The sequence below is a fragment of the Gymnoscopelus microlampas genome (assembly GCF_963454915.1).
Source record: "Gymnoscopelus microlampas genome assembly, chromosome: 16".
NCBI classification, from domain to species: domain Eukaryota; kingdom Metazoa; phylum Chordata; class Actinopteri; order Myctophiformes; family Myctophidae; genus Gymnoscopelus; species Gymnoscopelus microlampas.
In genome coordinates this window covers 21,121,554-21,137,733 of record NC_139953.1, presented here as the reverse complement: position 1 = coordinate 21,137,733, position 16,180 = coordinate 21,121,554, and the positions used below count along the sequence as shown (strand labels likewise).

General features: G+C 42.2%; 2 protein-coding genes across 3 annotated transcripts in view; one reads left to right on the top strand and one right to left on the bottom strand.

The window, feature by feature from the left end:
- usta (uronyl 2-sulfotransferase a) overlaps positions 1-16,180 on the top strand; it is a 105,612-nt gene that overhangs the window by 71,184 nt on the left and 18,248 nt on the right. For both annotated transcript variants that reach the window (XM_084083294.1, XM_084083293.1), the window contains 2 exons: positions 7,953-8,032; positions 10,436-10,589. In XM_084083294.1, coding sequence (XP_083939420.1) covers positions 7,953-8,032; positions 10,436-10,589 — 234 coding nt within the window. The remainder of the gene's footprint in view (positions 1-7,952; positions 8,033-10,435; positions 10,590-16,180) is intronic.
- On the bottom strand, positions 13,949-14,422 carry LOC311062686 (ubiquitin-conjugating enzyme E2 L3-like; the record flags this gene model as incomplete). Its single annotated transcript, XM_084081893.1, has 1 exon — positions 13,949-14,422. The coding sequence occupies exon 1, from the start codon at positions 14,411-14,413 to the stop codon at positions 13,949-13,951; it is 465 nt and encodes a 154-aa protein (XP_083938019.1). The 5' UTR covers positions 14,414-14,422.

The following is a 16,180-nucleotide window of genomic DNA, read 5'->3' as shown; positions in this document are numbered from 1 at the left end:
GTGTGTGTGTGTGTGCGCGCTCGCGTGCATACGTGCATGTGTGTGCTTGCATACACACACATGTGCACACACACACACACACACACACGTGTGTTGTTTGTCTCTCTCTATGAGTATGTTGACTTAGGCAGACTCACAAAAACACACGCGCGCGCACACACACACACACACACACACACACACACACACACACACACACACACACACACACACACACACACACACACACACACACACACAGACACAGACACAGACACAGACACACAGAGAGAGAGAGAGAGAGCCTAACTTTAGAGTTGCTGGTCTCATTAGTTCTGGTTCTGGCTTGGCGACTACAACATTGGACCGTCCTGCTGTTAGCTCTCCCAGTGGCCTGTTAATGGGTTTTGCCCACAGTCTCTGCCCTTTGCGTGGGTTTCCAAACAACAACGTTCCCTCATCCCTCCAGAACCTGTTCACATTGAGCCATCTGTCCCATTTATTCTGCTGTATGATTGTTATGGCTAAAGTGGATCACGATGGTTTGCAATGCAGATTTTAGAGTTTTTTTTATCATTTGCTTAGTGTCTTTGTTGTTCATTGTGCTAATGAGGTGTCATATCTTTGGCCTATGTGGTGTGTAATGGGCTCTGTGACAGAGACAGCATCTCTGTCTGCGTGTTTGCTTGTTTATGTGGGTTTCTGTTTCTGCCCTCACACCAAAGATGTGGATGTGGATGTGCTGCAGCCTTGAACCTTGTGCGCCTGTGACTTTAAGCCACAGGATGTGCAAACATTCAAAAACGGTTTGGCCCTGGTCAGCACAAGCAAAGTCTTCAAATAGCTACACCCTACTGTAGCCATTTCAATTGGCTCTGAATCGAGACGAAATTATTCCAGTGCAAATGAAGAATAATTGCTTTGGTTGCAAGGATTGTGTAGTTGGTTACAGCAGTTCTAACTTATCCATTGATCAGTTTTGCAAAGAATGTTCATCTTTTATAGCTCCCGGCCAACAGTACACAAAGACCTCCAATTCTGGTGGACTATTTAGCCCCTGTTTAAATTTTCACCAGTGTTGGACCAAGTACACAGTAAAATCTGGAGTGATAATTTAACTCTGAGTCCATGTCCAGATGTCCCCTGGTGTGGTGTCAAATGTGCAAGTATTTTTCTCCACCCCAAAACATCCATAAAGGAGCTTAACAGTACCTCTTTCTTTGCTAAATCTTTGGCCTCATTTAGCATTCCAGGAGCTATGCACATATACATTTGATCCTCCAGAACTCTGTAATCCAACGAGCATCCACAGAAAACATCCAAACAGAAATACCAAACGCACCGCGATGAAAACAAACAAACAAGCCAGCCAGCCACTTGCTCATTGACTGAAACAGTTTGTTACAGGGGAGCGCTTGTTTTAGTTGCACTCAATGTCCCTGAATACTTCCTCATTGATTGAAAGTAGGGGTGTGCCGATACACTAATTTCACGAAACGATACGATACGATATTTGGCTCACAACTTCGATACGATTTCGATACGATACGATACGCACTTTTTTTATTATGAAAATATATGGAGGAGAAAAAAAGAAAATGCAAACAAATAATTCTGTTTTTGCATTATTCAGACATGCAAATTTGTAGCTTTTCAGCTACAATAGCCGTTTTGAATCCAAATAGTATGACACCTGACCCGAAAAAAAAACATGTTGTCACTCTTTTCACTTCGGGGCCGTTTGCATGCCTGATTATTATGATTGTAAAAAAAAAAAAAAAAAAAAAAAAAAAAAAAAAAAAAAAAAAAAATCAAAAAAAAATCAAAAACGATATTTTTTTTTTCCAAAACGATACATATCGTCGCGAAAACGTATCGCGATATATCGCGGGACGATATATCGGCACACCCCTAATTGAAAGTGTTGTTTTAGTGAGGCTCTGATTGGTGTTTGGCATGTGACGTCACAACCTGTCTTAAGTAGTGTGCCCTGCGTCAACCCTCGATTCAGTGAGTGCATACTGTATGAAGGCCAGATATTTGTCATAAAACACATTACAGCATCAATTAGCGATGCACCGATGTATCAGCCACAAATCCGTATCGGTATACCGATATTTGCCGTTATCGGTCAACATTAGTATCGGTTAAAGTTAACAGGAGTTTTTACTCTATAGTGTTTGTGATAATATGAAATGTAAGCTTACCGTAATCACAGTAAACATTATCATGTCCTATTCAAGGGCTTTTTTTTAAAAACTAACTCAAGTCACTTTCAGTCCAGCACAGCTGAGGTGAGGTGTGTCACTGTCCAGCTAATCTGAGTTCCCAGAAGTCTTCGCCAGCTCTCGGCGAGGAACTTCTGGGCCAGAGCCCTGGTATTTGTGGGCGGGATGTAACTTACGCTCAGAATCTGAGCGGACACGCCTCTTACCGGTCTGAGAGCTGTGCTTCCCGTCGATCCTTTTAAGATGCAACACCCACTGCATGTGGATCCCGCCCCCTTTTCTTCATTGGCTGTTGATTTGAATCACAACGCAGTGGCCGCGCCCCTGCTGTCCAAGCTCCACGCAATGCCTCCCAGACTACTGTCCAGCTGACGCTCGTTGACACTCGTTAATTTTCCTTGCATCAAGGCAATTGTGTGTTGTGTTTCTGAACAGTTGTTTCTTATAATGAAGATGTATTTATTTCCCTGGCACAAAAGGGGGAAATAACAACACCAAAAACTAAATAAACAAATATCGGTATCAGTATCGGCTATCGGCTAAATTGTTATTTTAAACATAGGTATCGGCCAAGAATGTCCATATCGGTGCATCACTTGTATCAATGCTTAGGGCATGTGCAGAGCACAAGAAACTAACAGGATTTTCATGGGTACGCTCCAGAAAGACAACATGATTTTGGGGGGTAGTGGGTCTTTAACCATTTTAACCCTATATACTTAGTTGACCAGGGCCCCCTTAGGGCTCTCTATACTACAAGCTATTTTCGACCAATGTCCCCCCCCCCCCCCCCCCCCCCCCAGAAAAGGGAGGCTAGGGTTCATGTGGTCAATTTAACGGTTTGGATTTGACTGTGTAGGAGTTGTGTGTGTGCAGGCCAGGCCAGGGGCAGTGGCCATAATGTTCTGTGGGTTTACTCTTCCCCCCCGTTTCTCCTTGATGAGCCCCGAGGACGCCGTGGGGGCAGTTTGTTCAGGAAAGGCGGGGGGGCGTGGCTGTGTGTGTGTGTGTGTGTGTGTGTGTGTGTGTGTGTGTGTGTGTGTGTGTTATGTGTGTGTGTTGGGGGTGTGTTGGGGGTGTGGGGGGGGTGCAGGTATGCCTGGAATCCCAGACTATCCTCCGCTTTCCTCCTTCTCTGGTTCCCTCTCCTCCCCCCCACCCCTTGGTAAATGGGGGAGTTGGGGGTGGCGGGGTCACCAGACAGAGCATGAGAGGGCTGGTTCAGAACAGTGAAGGGTGTGTGTGTGTACTATAGGCCTTCCTTCTCGCTCCTAAATCACTCCCACCCCAATGTGTTTTAGGGGTCTAGACACCCCCGTGAGGGGGGGGGGGGGGCGGGGGTTGTCTCTGGGCAAATTGGTCTGGCCTAAGGGGTGTTAAAAAGTAATTGTTAAGTAAGACAAAAACATTAGAGAGAAATGTTGTTTGTACACAATTGTTTTGACATTTTGTACTCTCTCAGAGCTAAGTTAACACTCAGGCTTTTACAGTGGATGGTGTTTAACCCATTAAGCCCTGAGGCCGATTCTACAAAATGTCTTCTAAATCTTAACTGTTTTTTGAAGAAAATGTATGTGTTGTCAATGGTTCTCAAACTTTTTCATGTGAAGGACCCCCAAAATGATATGTATTTGGCCGCCGACCCCATCTCAAAATGTTTTGTGTCAATGTGTCAGTATTAATTTGCCCATGAAGCAAAGATTTGAGTTAAAAATGTTCGCTATGAAAAATATAAATATTCAAAGATTTACACACATTTTCACGATTTTTCAAAAATAGCAGATCTGCAAGCTCGTAGCGCGGCACTCGGTGCCGCGCTATGAGCTTGTAGATCTGCTATTTTTGAATGGCTAAAGAAATCTAAAATGACACATATGCGTTCCTGGTCTTAAAGGGTTAAGAGAGAGAGCCACAGGGGCGAGTCGAATTCTACGACGCTAATGAAAGTTTGACAGCTTATAATTTGCGGAGAGAGAGGACCGAGTGAAAGTGGTGGAAGCGGAGAGAGTGGAAATGTACTGAGTTTATAGAGAAGAGTTAGGAGGGAGTGTGAAGCCCCAGATCTAACTGGGGCCCTCAGATAAACGGACTTGTGTACATAAACATGTATACATATTAGTGTTCCTGTCCAAATAGTCCGCCTATGACGCAACAGCTTGCCTGCCCCAATGCACGGTTTATAGAGCAGCACATTCAGACGGTGGCCTTTGCCGGTCATTTCGGCCAGGAGGGGAAAAGTTTTCTATTTAAAGAGTAATCCAGCTTGTTGCTTCAGAGGACAGAATGTGAAGCGTTTCATTCGCACAGCAGACAGACATCCGCCGGGGAAAAGCGGAAACTCTGAAAATGATAGTGTGACCAGGGCTGTGACGATTACACATTTAAGTTGGCGATTAATTATCACTCAAATAATTGCGATTTAACGATTTCATTGTGTTTCTGTCGTTGAAACTTAATGGAACATTATGAATAAAAATGACATTTCTGTTTGGCTTTTAGCTTTCGTAAACAAAATTTGCACAGGGCAGATATGACAAATAACACATATTTAATTACTTTATACTTATAAATAAACATTAATAGTGGAAATAGCCGATCTATAAGGTCAAAACGCGTCGCATCGCGGCGCGTTTTGAGCTTATAGATCTGCTATTTCCACATTTTTTGACATTTTTTGAAAATATATGATATTTTTTAACATGGAATTGATTATGACGATTATGCAAAAATAATTGCGATTATATAAAATAATTGCGATTTAGACGATTATGTAATAACTGTGACAGGCCTAAGTGTGACATCAAAATAAAATGATTTGTTCAAAGAGGATAGCTGAGGATAAAAGAGGATAACTGATCATCTGAGTCTCAGATCATTATTTTTACACACTAGATCCTCAAAATGTTAGTTGAAAGTCCAGTTTTTCATGAGGAATATTTTTTTTGCTGAAATGGCAATAAATTGAGCTTTGGAATGTAACCCTTCACATAATCCTTGAAGTGAAGTAATAAAGGTATTGATATTCATGTCGCAAGGTATACAGCAGCAAGTCACCCGAAACAAGCTGTTGAAGCACTTTTCCTCAGGGATATACAGTACATCATGTGGGTTAACTTTGAACCAAGGTCATCAACAGCAGGAAGCAGAGTGACAGACTCATAGAGTTCATCCCTACCAGGTCTGGGCCATATGGAAAAGATCTAATATGACTATGTTTTGACCAAATTCCTTGATTTAGAAATTGTGACGATAATATTGTTTTGTGACAATGATATCAAATTTAAATTTAGGACATTTTCGAAAAAAGCAGATATACAAGTTCACAGCGTTCACAGAGTGGTTAAAACAAGTAAGACGCGCGAACGCTGGAAGCGAACGCAGCTTGACTGTAAGCTGCTATATTTCAGCCACACTGTAGTAGTGCACTCTGGCGCACTCTGGCGGCTGCACACAGGTAGTGCAGCTGCTATATTTCAGTCACGGAGTTTCGAGTCACATGGGGGCGCGAGCCAATGAGAGCGTGAGTCACATGGGGGCGCGGCTGCACAGTCACAAGCCGAGCCGAGTTACATAGTAGGCTCCACTTGGGCGGAGGCGCCTCCTTCCGCGTTTGCAACCAGGAAAAGACGACACTTATGCCATATCACTGTTTCAATATCCAAAATGCCAGACGATATAGTTTCATATCACAAGATCGATAGAATATGTTTTTTTTTGCCATGAACTAATCCAATCCTGATTTTAATTAGGTGTTTATAACCATAACGAATTGGTAATTATTTATTTTTCTTCACTGAATATTATAATATTGGCAGTCTTGGCAGATCATGTGATGTTATTGCCAGATAATTGTTTTGGTCATACAACAAGCTATTCCTCTGGAAACAAGGGATTGGCTACAGATTCGCTATCGTTATTTTAGTCTCTTGATCGCCTTTTGAAGGCATTTGGTTGTGGTTGTTCGGGAGAGAATGGTTGTTCTTTAAGCAGCATACTTTCCATCACTTTAGTTGCCAAATACAATGAATAAGCAAGGGGCATTGACGCATAGAAAATGGCAACCTGCATAGGAACACAGTGTAGTTTGACACATTTTGGTACAAGGACAACAACGGGACTTCACTTCAGGAGCCATTTCAACATTCATCATCACATCCGATAATATCACAGGAACATCCTTGGCCAAAGAACCCCATCTTGAGGAAAATGTTTCTGGCCCTGTCTATCCATGCAAACATGGGAAGCCACGCAGGAAGCTTGTTTTCATAAAGACTGAAAGCAACAACAGAATAATCTCATAACACAGGGGTCTTCAACGTTTTCAGGCCAAGGACCCCCTTGGCTGAGCGCTAGATAAAGCAGGGACCCCCATTATATACTGTATGGAATATTTATTTTTTCATAGATTTCATAGGCAGCTTCATAGACTTGTTTCACAGCACTATCATGTTGGATTCATGTTGATGTGTATTTCCAGACATTTAACCATGCACTTAACTCATTGAGTGCCAGGATTGCCAGAATTATTTCAGAATTAATTCTGAAAAGTGCCAGTTTTTTTCACAGAAAACAAAAAGTGCTTAGGAAGCGAGATACAGCCTTTTTCAGTTCTAAGTTAAACAAGGAGTGGATGGAGCTGCACATCTTCAGATAATGATATCTTGGGTTCTGAACATGTTTTTCAAAAAACATGTTTTTCAAAAAAATAGCAGATCTACAAGCGCACAACGCCTCGCAGCGCGAGGCGTTGTGCGCTTGTAGATCTGCTATTTTTGGCTAAAGTTCTCCTCAGAATAGGGGATGCTTGGTTGATGTGGTTAATGTAAAAATCACACAAAGATTTGGCGGACCCCCTAGGGGTCCCGGACCCCCCCTGTTGAAGACCTCTGTCATAACATTTTGTGAAATGGGCATTTCTAAGATGTGTGATGTAACCAGGGAAAATGCATGTTCTCTTAGGATGAATAGGCCTATTGTGAGATGCTGTAGTGTATAGATCAGCGGTATTGTATTCTGTCCAGTCCAGCCACTCTGTTGGAAGTTAAAACATTGATGAGGTCAGACTCCAACGGAAGAATCTGGAAATCAACTCAAGGTGCAAACTATAGCCAAAACATTCCACGGCCAAATCACGTTGCAGACATGATTTTGAGCACAGTGCAAACAGTCCATGTGTACATGGTAATTATCATGATTTGTTGAATTTATTATGGGGTGAAACTTTCCAAAAATAGTCAATCTACAAGGTCACACGACTATAAGCTCACGACACAGCTTATAGTACATACGGTATGTACATGATATACATGTACATATGTACAGTACATAGCCTTTATGGTACCGGGAGCTGACATATGCTTTCGGTTACCTTCCATTAATGTAATAATTAGAGGACGAACAGTTTGGTTTTCCACCATGACGTGACGTATTGGCACATAGATGGGGGGATCCCAGCAGGCTGTGGCCATTGCCTGGCCAAGCTGAAAATATATTAAACACAATTATAGATATGTCCTCATTGGCAACTGCATCCCCAGTTGTTCAATAAACTATCTTTAACTGGCTTGAGTTTGGAGCGATTCCTAGAGTGAATAACTAAATCCTTCGGTTTATTGAATATCCTCAGTCCACTCGCGTTGCCTTTGGAGTTCTCAATATATGCATGTGATGTGTTTCAGTCTAGATAGAATAATAACCTTTAATTCATACTTTTTCTGTGTGTGTGTGTGTGTGTGTGTGTTGCAGGTGGATCTTATGAAAAACATCAGTACAATCCCACAGCCATTCCTCTACACGCGGCATGTTCACTTCCTCAACTTCACCAGGTAGTCCACCTACATACAGTAACATGGCCTATCGTTGTTGTCGGTGAAACCCTGTATGTCAAAACATTTTGCTTTTCAGGAAACGGAAAAAATTAACCTGTCTTCCGATAGATCCAACATAGTTATTATTTACTCACAAACTCTTGTTAATACTTTTCATTTGTTCATTTGTTCAATATTTATTAAACCCACAGACACACTTGAACACTTTCACTTTAAAGGTTCTATGACATTCATTTTCACTTTCTTTTAGATTTTTTTTATGTTTTTCGGGGGTTTTTTATGGCCTCAATTAGACCCCCAAAAACTGAACTTTGAACATTCAGTGGATTTTCTGTGGTCTGAGGTTTTCTGAATAATTAGGCTGAAAACTAATCTGTGATTGGCCCCCCTCTCCTCTCGGCCCCTCCCCTCCCCTATCCATTCCTTTGGGGGGGGGGGGGGGGGGGGGGGGGGGGGCAAAGGCGATGATTGACAGTCAAAATCCCTCAACAGCGACACCCGCAGGCAAAGATTTATTTTTTCATTGCAGTTGAAAAGGCTTTAGAAATCGGAGACAAAAAATCCTGCCATGGATCACTGGAGTGATTTTTTTCAGTAAAAACTTTTAATACACGTTTGAAGGACCATGATAAATACTTTTAATGTGTTGTAAAACTGAATGTCATGAAACCTTTAATTTATTTATTCCAAAATAGCGAAAATAGCAGATCTACAAGCTCACAACACTTAGCATTGTAAGCTTGTCGAACGGCTACTTTCGCTACTTTTGCATGACACACTACAATGATGTAGGGCTTTAATTTGAAATATGGAGATACCCATATGATGCTAACCCCTCTCGTATCCATCTGTAAGTCAAAAGCTGTTTAGAGAGGTGATTACTTTTATCTGTCTTATCTCGCTCACACAGCAGCAGGGCTTTGCACATACTGCAGGAAAAATAAAATGAATGCCGCAAAGATTAGATGACAATCACAGGGGCGTATTTGAGAGTGAATTGAGGATATTTCCCTGTGTCAACTGTCACTGAATTACCCTTGCGCTGTGTGTGTCCCAGCGATTGTATCACTTCAGACAGGCTAAAGTTAGTATAAAAAAATATAAAATATAAATTTGCAAAGTTAGTATTAAAAAAAGGATGAGGGCCGCACAGCTCTTAGGGCCACGATGCAAAAGTGTATTAAAAGAAACCAACGTTTCGAAAGACTTCATTGTCGAAAACGTTGGTTTCTTTTAAGAAGAGATGTGCGGCCTCATCCTTTTTTAATACTATCACCTGCCGTGGTCAGCACCTCATCAACACAGGTGTGCGCTCCCTCTTCTGTGTTTGCCTAATTCGCAAAGTTAGACCTTGGAGTGCTTGTATCATATCTGTACCTTAACGCCTGACAGCACGTCGCGGGTTCGAGTCCAGATCCCCATGGCCTTTGCTGCATGTCACTACCCATCTCTCTCTCTCCCCATTTCCTGTCAACCTACTGTCCTATCAATAAAGGCATAAAAATCCCCCAAATAAATCTTAAAAGAAACAACTATATACTGTGTATATATATGTGTATATGTACCTTATGAGCAAAAAAAAATGTTGAAAGTGAAATATCCCTTTAAGGCTTAAAGGGATATTTCACTTTCACTTTTTTTTTTGCTCATTTTATCATCTATTCAGGCTTTTGTGAGCCCCCAGACAGTTTTGAGGTTGCTTCATTCAGTATTTCATTTTATCAGACACGCCTCTTCCTATACAAACCCATTGTAACTTCAAACTCCATTTTAACCATGTTAGATTTGTCAGAAACACCCGTTCTTGGTTCTGGTGACTGATATTGTCCTTCTAATACGCGAGGAGACCGTGTTTTTTCAATTACTCTTTTAATTTTGTTTTTGGAAAATTATTTTTTTTTAAACACGTAAATAAATTAAGAAAGTAATCGAAAAAACACGCCCCCCTCACGTATTAGGAGGGCAGGATGAGTCACCAGAACCAAGGACGGATGTTTTTGATGAATGTTAAAAATGGAGTTGGAAGTTATAATGGGTTTTTATAGGAAGGGGGCGTGTCTGAATCTAAATACTGAATCAAGCAACTTAAAAACTGTCTGGGGGGCTCACAAAAGCCTGAGTAGACGATAAAATGACCAAAAAAATCTTTTGAAAGTGAAATATCCTTTTAACCACTTGAACCCCAGCATCCATATTCTGGAGCGGAACCTTAGCCAAAAATAGCCGATCTACAAGCTCACAACACGCTGTGAGCTTGTAGATCGGCTATTTTTGGTAAAGACATTTGGTGTGTAGACAGTAAAAAGCGGTCCAAGTACAGAGACAGCTCAGGTCCAGTTTATCAAGTCTAGAGGGTTTTAAGAGTTTTTTTAATATGCTGTCTTCATTAACATCCGTTAGGTTCAGGATAGAGCAGCCTGTCTACATCAACATCATCCGGGACCCCATCAACCGCTTCCTGTCAAACTACTTCTTCCGTCGCTTCGGGGACTGGAGAGGGGAGCAGAACCACCTCATCCGCACCCCTGGGATGAAAGACGACGAAAGATACCTGGTGAGAACTGATACGTTAAACACGTTTGTTTTCATGAAAGAGGAATCTGTTTGTGGTTATTGTTGTATTTTATCTCTGACTTTGTTTCCATTTGTGAAAAAAAAATACTGGGGGCAAAAAATACCTATGCTTGCCGATCTATAAGCTCACGACTCGTTGCTTTGCGCCGGATTGTCAGTTTGTACATCTGCTATTTTCGCTATTAATGATTTGTTTGTGTGCAAATGTTCTGCGCCAGGGTTAATGTGGTACCAGGGTTAATGTGGTTTACTATTTTTTTTTATTCAATTGTTAAATTGTGATATTATCAAACAGTCTTCTGTACATTTCCCAAAAGGAAATGCATGTATTAAATTCAGTCTGATCAAAAACAGAGGCATGGATTTCCCGTCCCCCCCGTCCCAACCCAGCAAATTGAACCCTGTTTCTACTAGCAACCCTTCTGATAGTTTTCAATATCAAAGCTATAAATCACTAGTTGATGTTTATCCGAGACGCGTCTCAGAGAAATGTAGCTCCCCTAGAGGCCACTTCTCACTGAACGGTTGCGCTTATCTGTCTCGTTGTTATCGCCCTAGGGCCTATTCACTCCTATAGGTACATTGACTAAATCAGTGCCAAAAATGTTGATGGCTTGAAATACCAAGGCATCTGGATGATTCATCAAAGCTTAGCAGTGATTTTACGACTGGGTTACAGACTTGCCAATTGCAGTGCATTAAATCTGTGTCTGCCTTGGGTCCAAGCCAGTGTGTTTCATAAACACACAAGCACAGTTCGGTTGGAACATTATTTGAACCGCCTTTTTCGCTATAAATTCCACATTCTAGTATGCCAATGATACACACTGTAATTACAGAGGCATGCATACTTGCAATGTGTGCTCTTAATGAGAGTTTTGCTAAAGCTATACTAAAAATGTGGTAGGTATGTATTATACATGCTTTTTATTGTAACCTATCGTTTGGATAAATATACTGTGCTATCTGTCAGGGCATTTCATAAGAACACCCACACACAATCTTTTTTCTTTCTTTTTCTTGTCCTAATTGTTTTCCTTATTTATTCATTGATGAGGAATTAACTTGTGTGGTAAATGACACGCTCAACTCAAATGTATTTGTATAGCCCTTAATCGCTGTTACAGTCTCAAATGGCATTTATTGACCCACAAATTTAATAAACAGACCCTCAATCAGGCAAGAAAAAAACAAAAACCCAGAGAAAATACACTTACTTGAAAAAGAAAAGGAAAGAACCTTTGAAAAGATAAAACAAGTCAGGGTCTAGTAATGGCATGGCTTCCCATGTGGATCTCGGATGTCCTGTGACCTGTATATGACCTCAGTACTATGATGTCAGTCATATCCACATGTGGGCTAAACTTAAGCCCAATCCGACCTCCATTGACTTCCAGCATAAAAACAAAAGGTTTAAAAGGTTAAATATTTCAAAAAGTATAGTACATGTGAAAATATTTTGGGGAGTTACTTACTCGGCCTACTGGCAGCGTACACACATCTGGCCCATGATCGGTTTGCAAGATTAGCCCCAGACACAGACAGACAGACAGACAGACAGACAGACAGACAGACAGACAGACAGACAGACAGACAGACAGACAGACAGACAGTATTAGAGTATTTTAGAGCAGTGGTTTTCAACCCTTTTCATGTCAAGGACCCCAAAATGGACACTTATTAGCCTGCGGACCACCCATTTGAAAAGGTATACCATGGGGTCCCCATAAGAGAAGATCTTTTACGGCTCTAGCAGTGATTCTCAACCATTTTAATTTCAAGGACCCCCAGTTTGACATGCATTAGGGCTACGGACACCCATCTAATGGCATTTCTATCTCTGGGACCCCAATTTATATTGTAAAATCAATGTTAATCTAACTCAGAGAGTGTACAAATGGAACCAAAAGGACCCGTTAGGGTCCATTTGGTTCCATTTGTACACTCTCCAAATGGAACCAAATGGACCCGTTAAGGTCCATTTGGTTCCATTTGTACACTCTCTGAGTTACAGGCACATAAGACCCTTATGATAAGGGTCCATTTGGTTCTTAAATATCATTTAGCTGGGGACCACCTGGAACCCCCTCAAGGACCACTGGTGGTCCCCGGACCACTGGTTGAGAACCCCTGTTTTAGAGTATTAACTCAACATTGAAGGGAATTCCTGCTTTGTTGAGGGTTGGTACCAACTAAGTGCCAATCGGAATAATTTAATGAGGGAACCAAGAGGGGTTAGGAGAAACAGAAAGCAAAATGGCTCCTAGTTCCTCATCCAAACATAAGTGCCTTCTTAACTATGGATTCAGTGCAGTGAGAGAGCTGGCTCACTCCACAGAATACAGTGCACGTCCAGAAGCTGCGTTCAGGATAGATGGGTGAAAGAATGGGGGGAGCGGGGGGTAGTATCACACACCTACAGAACCTTGCTATGTCTCTTTTTTTTTCTTATTATTATTATTATTTCCTTAACCAAGACAATTTATATCTCTTTTTTTTTTGCACTACGTAAAAGATACAGTACACTGCTGATAGTTTGCAAAGAGAAAAAGAGGTTTAAGTATAAATCAAACCAGAACCTCAAACAGGGAACAGAACTCTGATAAACTCAGGTCGGCGCTGGGGGCGGCCTGCTAAATCTCGCATGATACTGCTTACGGAAAAGAGGGACAACGCTAAAACAGAATGTGCGTGGAATGTGTTTTTATTTTTTCTCAGAAAATGTTTTTTAGAAATTTTGTCAGCTTTTCTTTTATAACAATTAAAAAAACAAAAAAAGTTAGTAATGGCCTGGAGCTACGTGACCAGGAGGAGAAGAGGAGGAGGAGAGGGGAGGAGGACTTGGAGGAGGAACCATGTTGGATCCACAGCGAGTCCTTGGGTGGGGAGGGAGGCTGTAGGCGACCATCGCCCCGGTACTTCAGGAGAGCTGCTCCTGGCCTGCTAGGATGATGTGTGTGTGTGTGTGTGAACAGGTAGGGAGGAAAGGAAAGGGTGTGAAAAGCATTGGTTTTCAAACGTTCTCATTTCAAGGACCCCCGTAACTCAGAGAGTGTGCAAGCGCAACCGAAACTCGGTTCCGTTTCCACACTCTCAGAGCCACAGACCAGTAAGGGTCTATTTGGAACCCGGCTTAAGGAACCCTGAGGGGTTGAGAACCACTGGTGTGTGTGTGTGTGTGTGTGTGTGTGTGTGTGTGTGTGTGTGTGTGTGTGTGTGTGTGTGAGAGAGAAAGGGGGAGGGCAGGGATAGGTAGTGAGAAGGCAGGAAGAAGATATTTGGTTGGACGAGTGAGATGAAGGGGGAGCACACGCTCATCGGAGGGGAGGAGGGGAGTGATCAGTCCTTTGGCCGCTTTTCACCGTGTTTCTTTGTAAACTCCTCTGCATTCTTAAAGAATTGTTTACGGTCCTTTGCGTATTCTTCTGCTAGGTCTGCCCTCAGAGCATGCTCTGGCTCCGGGTCGTTCACCAGGGCGATGAGGGACTGAATGACTTGGTCAATTCTGGTGGCTGGCTTCCAGTTCTCCGCGTTGATCGCAGGCAGACAAACCTGCCCTTTCTCATCGATGTTGGGGTGGTAGATCTTTGTCTTGAACGTGAGCATAGGAGGCTGGAAGGGGTACCTGGCGGGGAAAATGATTTCAATCCTGAAGGCCCCTTTGTCATAAGGAGAGTTATCAGGAACAATGAGGCCTTGCCATGTCAATATGTTTGATTCATCGACTTGAATGTTCCTGAAGTTTTTCATTCCAGACTTGCGAAGTTCTGCGAGTTCCTTGTGCAGCCTTCTGCCCGCCGCCATCTTGAAACTACTGTGTCCTAGGCCAGTAGGTTATAAACCTAGGAAAGGAAACACAAACAACAACACAACAACAAATTACTGACATGAGATATACACACATAACTGTAAAACATATCAGAAATACATACGTTTACCGTCATGTAAACGCACTCAATTCTTACCGTCAGTCTCTCGGAGCTCGCAATGGAAAATGACGAACGCAGCAATAACACCCTGGTAACTAGTAACACTGATGCCTGCAGTACACTTCATACCGTTTAGTGAGCATCCACTCTATTTATATGGGTTTGGTCTACTCATGTGGGTGAAATCTTCTGTTGATTAATCATGTGACTTGTGTACTGTCTTAAATGTCACAACTCAGGCTCCAGCACTGTTCTATAACAGTGGCTACTGTCCCCCAAGCTTCCTATCTGATCTAATCAATCAACTCTCTCAACACTCTTATGTGACATGTGCAAAGTCTCCTGATTTCAACACTGTAGGTCAGAGCTTAGAATTGCATATAGTTGTACTTATTATGACTAAATATCCTGAAAATAAGATACAGGAAGGCGCTAGAAGGCCACATGTGCAGTAACATCATAATAATGGATTATTCTACAAGTAGTGTAGGTTTTGTTTCCTCGCAGTAGGAGGTACGTGTTTAGTGTTTACACAAGGTTCCATATCTATATGAGATTTTGATTTCTCATAGTAGCCGGTAATTACATAAGGTCGCAGCATGAGAGTCATCATAAGTCAATAATGCAGAGGAGTGCCAGCCCAGTGCACTGACCAGACAGACAGACAGACAGACAGACAGACCCTCTTCTAGACCGCAGACAGACAGACAGACCCTCTTCTAGACCGCTGGCCTCCGAGGAGCCACGCGTGCAAACAGAGGGGACCCCTTCCTGGGCACTATCCATACTGTGTGTCATTTTCTTTTCTTCTCCGTGTTTTTAGCTCTGTGCTACGTTTGAACCTCACAGTATTCTAAGCCAGTGGTTCTCAAACATTTTCATGTCAAGGAGCCTCAAACTGATATGTGTATTAGGCTCCAGACCCCCATCTTAAAAGAGTTTGTGCCAGGGACCCCCATGAGAGAAGATGCGTCAACATTTGTGAACATTTATCTATAAGCTCACAATGCTTGGAATGTAGAAAAATAAAATCAGGTGTTTTAAACTGTTTAAACCCCATTTTACCCCCCCCCCTGAAACCCCTTCAAGGAACCATGGGGGTCCCCGGACCCCACTTTGAGAACCACTGTTATAAACTATATAAGCACAGTAACATTTCTCTGATGCAGACATTAATTGAAACCGCAACGTGCTCCCTTTGAAGACAGCGTACATGTGTTGCCACAGGGACGCTAGTGGAAGGTGGAGAATTCTTTGGCCTTTTCAGGCTGATGCTAACCCAATATTTAAATCTGATTAGGATCCCAATTAGAGACCTGCCTTTAAACCACATCACACAGTTAGGTCTGAACATCTGTTGTTTACTCAGACTGCACTAAAAAATGTTTTCCCCGCTTTTTTTTTCATAGTACACATTTTGACCCTAGACGTTTCACAGTTTTAAGAGCAATTTATGGCCTTACTTTTTCCCCAAAGCTGCTGATTTTGTTCAAGTTTTATAGAGCACAGGTAGTACTTAGCCATGGTTTGGGCTTAGCAGCGAAATCACGCTGTGCAGTTAGCAGTGAGTTGACGGGTATACAGTCGGAAACTGCTTCATGGTGCAGGAATTCCCCTTTAATCTATGCCTGAAGTACAACAA